Here is a 9,722-nt window from a genome sequence, read left to right as displayed (position 1 = left end):
GTAACATCGATACGTCCAAAAAGTCATCTTAAAAATGTTCAAACTTTTCCAAGTCTTATTACTAATCTAGACTATTTCTTTAATAGGTTCTATTGTCTCAACAGTCTGTCCAGATATAGCTGATCGGCTTCAAGTATCATGTACCACAATGATTTTTTCTTGTCTTTAAACATAGATTTCGATCCGCGTAAAGAAATTATCTCATATCCAGACTTGGTTTAGGTTAATGTACTCTAACCAAAATAAAAGTTAGTGACATCTATGTTCAGAGAGCTCATACATCGGAATTCCTTCCAAACATTAAGTGTTAGATAATGAATCAGAAGATGTTCCATATTGATATGTGCTTCTTATCATAGTTCAATTAAACTGTTTTGAAAGAATATAGCAACACAAATTGAATATTGATAAACAGCATTAACGTAATTAGAGATATTTATAGATAATTTTCAAACTCAGAACCCATTTGTAGTAACTAGTGTTGAGGAGAGATAGTTAGACAACATTTGAGCTAAGTTTTTTTCAGAAAACTGTACGTGATTAAAGAACACCTTATTTTTTGAGTGATAAAATTATCTGACTCTTGATCTTTTACGCTGCTACTAGTTGATAATATATTAGTCGAATATCTAATAAATACTCCGACTACATATCTAGATTCTGTAAATGTAATTTTAATAGATTACATTTATCACTTGTATATTAGTACATTGACCACATTAATCTCAAAAATTGCTTTAAAACGGAATATGGGAGTATCTAAAGTCTTAAGAGAAGACACTAACTATGCACAGAATGTCATATGGAACATGATGGAACATAGTGATTATTTGTTAACGTTTACACATAGTGTTTGTACCATAGGTTACTGTGTTATAATATGAAACCAGTGAGGTACCTTAAAGTTCCAAGCATTTTTGAAAGTAGATGAATATAGATAAAGCCTCCTTCAAAACAAAGAGAGAGGGCATTACAATGGACGTCATCCAATGCTATGCGCCGACCAACGACTACGATGAAGACGCTAAAGACCAATTCTACGATAGGCTGCAGTCGATCTTCGAGAAGTGCCCAACCAAGGACCTGACCATTCTGGTGGGAGATTTCAATGCCAAGGTTGGAAAGGACAACACTGGATACGAAGACGTCATGGGACAACATGGACTGGGAGAAAGGAACGAAAATGGTGAGTGATTTGCAAACCTATGTGCCTTCAGTAAAATGATCATAGGTGGCACCATATTCCCATACAAAAACATACACAAAGCCACTTGGATTTCACCGGATCACACTACACAGAATCAAACCGACCATATCTGCATCAACAAAAAGTTCAGGAGGATGATGGAGGATGTGAGAACCAGAAGAGGAGCTGATATAGCATCCGATCATCACTTGCTGGTCGCCAAGATGAAACTAAAACTCAAGAAGCACTGGACAACGGCGCGGACAACATCAAAAAGTTTAGTACGGCCTTTCTTCGAGATGCAAACAAACTCAACAAATTCAACATAGCCCTCAGCAACAGGTTCCAGGCCTTTCATGATCTACCCAATGGAGAAGGAACTACCGTGGAGAACAACTGGAGAGGTATCAAGGGGCGATCGTCTCAACACATCAGGAGGTTCTCGGCCAAAATAAGCACCACCACAAGGAATGGATCACTGTCGGTTCACTGGATAAAATTGAGGAAAGGAGGAACAAGAAGGCAGCAATCAATATCAGCCGAACCAGAGCGGAAAAAGCCAAGGCACAAGCCGAATACACAGAGGCAAACAAGCAAGTGAAGAGGAGCATCAGAACCGACAAACGTAAACATGTGGAAGATTTAGCGATGACAGCGGAAAAGGCTGCAAGGGAGGGAAACATGAGACAACTGTATGATACAACAAAGAAACTTGCTGGAAATTACCGTAAGCCAGAAAGACCAGTGAAAAGCAAGGAAGGCAAAGTAATCACCGACATTGAAGAACAACGAAACAGGTGGGTAGAACACTTCAAAGAACTCTTGAATCAACCAGCTCCACTGAACCCACCCAACATCGAAGCAGCACCCACGGACCTCCCAATCGATGTTGGCCCACCAACAATTGAAGAGATCAGCATGGCCATTAGACAAGTCAAGAGTGGCAAAGCAACGGGACCAGACAACATCCCGGCAGAGGCACTGAAAGCAAATGTAGCAGCAACTGCCAAGATACTCCATATCCTCTTCAGTAAGATTTGGGACGAAGAACAAGTACCAATAGACTGGAAAGAAGGACTTCTGATCAAGATACCAAAGAAAGGCGATCTCAGAAAGTGCGACAACTACAAGGGCATCACTCTTCTCTCAATACCAGGAAAATTCTTCAACAGGGTATTGTTAAACAGAATGAAGGGCTCCGTGGACGCCCAACTTCGAGATTAACAAGCTGGATTTTGTAAGGATAGATCGTGTACAGACCAAATCCCAACTCTACGGATCATTGTGAAACAATCAATTGAATGGAACTCATCACTCTACATCAACTTCATCGACTACGAGAAGGCATTTGATAGCGTGGACAGGACGACACTATGGAGGCTTCTTCGACACTACGGCGTGCCTGAGAAGATAGTCAATATCATACGGAACTCCTATGATGGACTAAACTGCCAAATCGTCTACGGAGGATAACTCACCGAATCGTTTGAAGTAAAGAACGGTGTTAGACAAGGTTGCTTACTCTCACCCTTTTCTCTTTCTTCCAATGATCGACTGGATCATGAAGACGTCAATATCTGGAAGAAAGCACGGGATACAGTGGACAGGCAGGATGCAGCTTGACGATTTAGACTTCGCAGATGATCTGGCTCTTCTATCACAAATGCAGGAGAAAACGACCAGTGTGGCAGCAGCCTCAGCAGCAGTAGGTCTCAATATAAACAAAGAGAAAAGCAAGACTCTCCGATACAATACAATATGCACCAATGAAATTACACTTGACGGAGAAGCTTTTGAAGATGTGGAAACCTTTACATATCTGGGCAGCATCATTGATGAACACGGTGGATCAGATGCAGATGTGAGGGCGAGGATCGGCAAAGCAAGAGCAGCATACCTACAACTGAAAAACATCTGGAGCTCAAAACAATTGTCAACCAATACCAAGGTTAGAATTTTCAATACAAATGTCAAGACAGTTCTACTGTATGGGGTGGAGACGTGGAGAACTACGAAAGCCATCATCAAGAAGATACAAGTGTTTATTAACAGTTGTCTACGCAAGGTACTTCGGATCCGTTGGTCAGACACTATCAGTAACAAGTTTCTGTGGGAGGCAACAAACCAGATTCCAGCGGAGGAATAAATCAAGAAGAAGCTCTGGAAGTGGATTGGGCACACCTTGAGGAAATCACCTAATTGTGTCACAAGACAAGCCCTCACATGGAATCCTGAAGATCAAAGGAGAAGAGGAAGACCAAAGAACACATTACGCCGAGAAATAGAGACAGACATGAGAAGAATGAACAAGAACTTGAAAGAACTAGAAAAGAAGACCCAGGACAGAGTGGGTTGGAGAATGCTGGTCGGCGGCTTTTGCTCCATTGGGAGTAACAGGCGTAAGTAAGTAAGAATATAGATAAAACGAAGCAAAACGTAGATAACTGCACCGTTCATGAATGTAATTTTTGGCTTTAACTTTAATTATATTAATAGGAACATAACAACCAGAAGTGTATAACCAAGTGTACAACCGATCTACGACTAACATTTTTCACGATAACATAGATAAAATTATTGAGCTTATTATCCACCACGTTACCTCATTCATACGATCAGTGAACAGTAGAAAGTCATTTTTCATTACATCATCCTTTTACTTTAACTGCTTTTGACAAGCAATATAACAGAAATATTAAACATTCGAGACTACTGAAATTAAACTACTATTCTGTTAATAAGATAGGATATATTTTAAACGCTACTAATTACTCCATTATAATATTTTAAACAATAGCGAGAATGCACTGATTTTCTTTTCTTTTTTAAAGTTTTTTTCTGTAAATAACTTGTTCTGAAGGTTCATAGATTTATGGCTTAAATGATATAGGAAATCTATGTGTACGTATGTATATGCATGCTTATGCAAGTAAAATTAATAAACAGAAGATAGAGTACATAGATTTTTCACTTTATGATGTTCACCAAAGAACATACTCATCTATTTTTCACTTTATCCATTATGAGTATTTTGAAAATAAATATTTAAATTCTGTTTTAAATGTAAGAATACAATCAAAAACAAAGTAGCTCGGTTATTTTTGGAAAATTAATTTGTTGATCCAAACGAATCAATTTGTTGTTATATAAATAACATTGCGGATTCTCTGAAATATTCAGTTTTGTTATTCAGTTAAATTAGAATGAAAAATGCATGTAATATAGGCTCAAAGAGTATTAAGAATGAAAGTACAAGGAGTAAACAAACAAACGGTAATTAGAATATAGCCTGAAGTGATAAAAACATACTTTAAGAAAAAGATCAAAATGAAAATTGAATTTTTCAAGAAACAACAGTATTTGGATACTTTTTTCTCAGGTTCTTATGTGTATGTGTATACTGTGCGTATTGCTTAGATATTGCCTGAAGTTGCAAATCGATAAGAGACTGATCAATTGCAGTCTTAAACATCAATGAGAATCCAACTTTACTAATAATAAATGGTGATAGTTTTGTTTTAATTTTAACCTGATTGACTCCAGCTAAATTCTTACAAAGGATTGGTTGTTGAATATTTAACAATGATGAGCTCTAATGCAAATAGTTTATAGTACAAAATGTTTTCTCAGCTTCTATCAAAAATTAACTAGTAAACATTCATGAACTTTGCATTTGAATTTTGAAAAATGTTTACATCACAAATATCAAGTTAAAGAAACTCTCTTATTCATTTATGTAATAAGGTTGCCTTGAGGGCTTATGGTGTAAAATTAAACAATATATAAAAAATATCAATCTAGTAGCCCATTCAGAGATTTTATTCAATTAGTTTATGTGTAACACATTGAGTGATTTTAAATTTCATTTCTTAATTCCTTCTAAATTACGATTTTGACGAAAAATATCGTTAATCAATCACTGCATACATAAACATTTTACTTTTAATACAGTTTACACTAGGCATTGAGAAAAATAGTTTTTTTATTTCAACAGGGATTCAGCACACAAAATAATGTGAAATCCCAAGGAAGTGCAACTAAAAACTCTTTGAAATCATGCGTCCCACCATCTATTTCATATTTACACATCATTTCTATCGTTGTATTCACAATTTATCTTTTTTTACAGATCAAGTTCCAAGGTAACAAACAGTGATAGTGTTCCGTTACAAAATCAAATATAGTGTGTGTTTAGTAATTGATCATAAACTTTTTATCAGCTTCAGTTAAGCGATTTTATTATTTATAATTAAATACTTTTGTTAAATAACGATTTCTTCTATTTTATTTATTCTGATCTACTCAGATTGAAACATTACTGACAATGAAAATCAATTACGTAACCATAAAAAAATACAAGTAAACATTTCAGTCACTTTTATTCATCAGGATTAAAAAAAACCCATCTCAATAAAAGTCGATACTAAAATGAAACGGAGTGGACTCTCATTAAGCAATGAAAATTTTGAGCTTACATTTCCGATTCAATTAAAAATACCCAGACAAAAAATAAGATACATGAATGAAATATCAAATATAATGAAAACAATCATAATGCATGATAAAGAATTATGATACAAGATCGTATGACAAAATTCCAAACAAACAATTTTACGAGAAACTCATTAAACTATGTGGAAAATGTTAAAGAACCAGGATTAATGCATTCTTCAGTTATTACTAATAATGATGTTGGACTTAAACCATACACAGACATGAGTAAGTTATGCGTTTAGTGTACCTAATGAATTATATCGTTTTGAGATAACAAAATGATTATTGTTGCCAATAGTTCCACATCACGTTTTAAAATTGTAATTGAAGTTTCTAAATTTTAAAGGATCAAACTGTAGAGTTATGATTCGTCATACTATTTTCTGTATATGAGTACAAAACCGTCTCTGGCTTACAAATCTTTAAATTTTTGATAATACAAATAAAGGGCTAAAGTACGACGTCTGTACTCGCTAATAGCATCATGTATTTTGACGAAAACATAATAGTCTTTCTAGAATTTCTAACACAAAGAAAGATTGATGTAAGATATCCCTTTTTATATTATCATTGCTCATTTTGAACTGAAAACTCTATTGAATGACACTCATAGCATAGGAAATACCTTTCAGTTGTGTTAACAAATGTAGAAACTCTGCCTCTTATTTGTCTATCTATTTTAATGGAGACAATATATTACTTGTATATGTATATTCGTATGTATAGATTTTCAATAACGGAAAAATTTGTTCTGTATGAAAAGAAACCAGCAACTTTGTTATTGATTCTCTCTCACCTTAATTCTACTGTAAAATAGTCGACAGAACTAATTAAATAACTGAGAGATAGAAATCGAAAGAGTTAAGTAGATAAATCTTCAACAACAATCTACTTAAAGATTATAAACTTCAAGGAAATTAAATAAAACCAAAAAAGGTAAACAAAATAAGTGAATTTAACAAAAAAAATTGTTTCGAACAGAAGGTAGAATCGCTAAAATAACGGTCACTCATCTGATTATCAAAGTAATCGATAAGTCCTGTAAATTTATTTACTGTGTTTGTTGCTTGTTACTAAGGTAAAAAACGGAACACAAGTACAGCAGTACATCCGGCTCAGGAGTTAAAATTTATTTGCATACGAACATAAAAATTATGATGTTAAATTGTAAAATATATAAATGTGGACATTACTTTAGAAAAATGTATTGATTTAAGATTTACAGTATTTAAAAATATATGTGGTGACAATAGATTGATGTTTTCTTTGTAAAATGATCAGAGCTTTATATTATAATTTAAAAGAATGGAATTGATGCTAGCATGCTGTATCTATCTATCAACACCGAATATATTCCATGTGATATTCATAAAGGATATAGTAGCAACTGTTGTGAAATTACCACATGGTGTTTAATATCACATTAGCCGACAAATGTCTTGCTACGACGGAGGGTGAGGACAGTCCGCTCTCCTCGAAATGCCCTCGCATGCCCACGCGTATACAGCCACTATCAGGGAATTCCTACTAACTGCCTTCTCGCGGCTAGGGTGTTGTTTAGGAAATGGTGAACATGGGCTCCAGCAACCTAAGGAAGTAAATAGCGTGTGAACGAATTATTGGTCACCAGCTAGGAATGCATCTCCTGACGTTGTTTCACTGCGTTGTGGATCACACCTTTAGGTCGAAGGCGGTATCACAGTTCACACACAAATCAAGTGACTTGTGTAGTGCCTATGTATTCGATGCCCCTTTGTATGTTCAAATAAATAAAAAATAAATCATATCCATTTGATTTCCATTATTTACCAGTAGAATATTAATAAACACTGACTGAATAATTCGGTATTGTTACTATGAGCAAACTAATACTATTGGGAATGTTTAACACGGAAACACTTGACTAAATATTGTGCTTCCGGAATTTTAGAAAATATATCATCATCATTTATCTTAACGTATGAAGTATAAGGTAGATTTCTCCAATCAAGCCCAAATTTAAATTCTGTCCTAATTGTTTTGATTCACTTTATATCCAATGTTCTTCAAAATAGTGATACCACTACCATGGATTTTACATAGGTTATTTATGCGTGCCATATATTAATTGATTACTAAATGATTAGCAGTTTAGTTTATTAATAGTTTATTGAATGCGCTCGTTAACAAGGAATGTTTGCGATCTTGACGAATCTGATCCTACCACGAATACATTAATGAAGTAGATTCAATGGCACTGATGATCAGTGTTACGCCAAACAACATAATAAGCTCTACAATATGGTTTAGTGCACGAAAATCTCTGAGATTGATTGTTGTCAAGTGACTTTTTCATTCAAGTCAACGACCTTCAGTGACACTGGTTTTAAAACAGACTAAAGACATTACCGGTTGACGACATAAATCATATTCGTGCAATCGTTCATGGCTTGTTGACTGTGGTTCGCATTAATTAATTAACGTACTCTCATTTTCAAACTTGTTTAAGACAAACTTATTAGTTTCTTTTCACATTCATGGAAGGCGAAATAGATGTATTTATTGGCTATTGTGTGACCTTCATTTACTAGAAAGCATTACTTATTTAAGGGTATAGCCAATCATTCAGTTCATTTGACAATATTTGTGTAAATTTACATGATAAGTTCGTTATTATCTGCATAATAACAAATTAGTGAGAGCTAGTGAATGGTTTAAAGCATATTAAATTTTAAATCCGCTTGGTATTGTTTGCTTGTATCTTCCCGGAGTGAACATCAACTATGGGGTGCAGATACATCCAGCTGAAGAGTCCCAAATTGGACGAAATGCGAGTCCTTAATTCCACTGCTAGTTACTATCCATTTTTGCATATTAAATTTTGCTAGAAAACTATTATCTTACATGCACTTAAATTTGTTGTTTTTTTGTTTCCATAACAGGTGCTTATAACATTCCCATAGAATGTAGCTCACCAAATGTAGAAAATCATGCTGCAAACACAATTCGTGTTTTAGCAGATATGTTCACTTGTAGACTGTCAAATTTTCCTATGACAGTTGGGATTTTCACTCAACAAAATAATAAAGAATATCTTTCTCAACTAGCAAGTAAGTTGTTCTTTTTAATTCGACTGAAAATTTGAAAAAAATATCAACATTGTAAATAGCAGTTGTTTAGTAGTTTTTGTCATATTCAATTAGTTCTACAAGCTTATGACTTGGTATTTAAGTGAAACAAGAGAATTAAGGAAGTTTTTACATACAAAACCAATGAATTATTCATTCATTTTTTGAAACGTATACTTGAAACGTATACTGATATATATATATATATATCGGTTTTAAACTGACATGTCATTCTATTCTGTGGTACGAATTCATTGTTGAAAATGAGAAATTCAAAATGAATCCGTTACATTTGAAAATATACGTAAGGATAGTAATTGCTAAATGTATTTGTAAAATCTCAGTGAATGATATTTCCTTGAAAAAAGCTTAGACCAGATCGCCAGGCGAAACGTTGGATTTACTTCAAACTCATTCGCTGAGATTTTACAAATATATTCTTCCTATTTAGTGTCTTACATCAACTCGGCGCCCAGATACTGTGAAACTATTCGCTCTAATATAGACGAAAGTTCTTATATAGTACCTGATATTTTCAATATTTTTTTAAAGTCATTACAATTAAGAACTTGGTTTTTCTGATGACATTGTTTGAGTATACACTACAATTCTCATTTCATCTTTTTTTCGTTACGAAGATTGTGTTTTAAGTATGATTTTAATAGATTCTTGTTGATATTGCATACTAAAATTTTCAACGGTATACCATTCTTAGTAACTCCATACTTATTCTGTAAAGTGTATTTATAAAGTATAGTGAAATTACGTTATTTGGTACAACATAATGTAGAGGATTTATCGTGTTCTTATAGACGTTTATTTAAAATTTGACAGATAGATTGTTTTTACGATAACTTACCATCAGACTAAGATATAACCATAATGACAATCTAGTAATCAATTTAAAAGTGTGAATCAGTTGAAGCTAGACCACC

General features: G+C 34.0%; 1 protein-coding gene across 1 annotated transcript in view; it reads left to right on the top strand.

The window, feature by feature from the left end:
* Positions 1–749: 749 nt before the first annotated feature.
* Positions 750–9,722, top strand: part of Smp_149290 (hypothetical protein) — a gene marked incomplete at both ends in the record, with an annotated part of 13,156 nt that continues 4,183 nt past the window's right edge. The window contains 2 exons of the mRNA XM_018796637.1: positions 750–864; positions 8,602–8,769. Of these exons, the coding sequence (XP_018651759.1) occupies positions 750–864; positions 8,602–8,769 (283 nt within the window). The remainder of the gene's footprint in view (positions 865–8,601; positions 8,770–9,722) is intronic.

This window comes from Schistosoma mansoni, chromosome 4, assembly GCF_000237925.1.
Source record: "Schistosoma mansoni strain Puerto Rico chromosome 4, complete genome".
Lineage (NCBI taxonomy): Eukaryota > Metazoa > Platyhelminthes > Trematoda > Strigeidida > Schistosomatidae > Schistosoma > Schistosoma mansoni.
The sequence above is the reverse complement of the archived record's forward strand: the minus strand, read 5'-3'. Positions and strand labels throughout refer to the sequence as shown.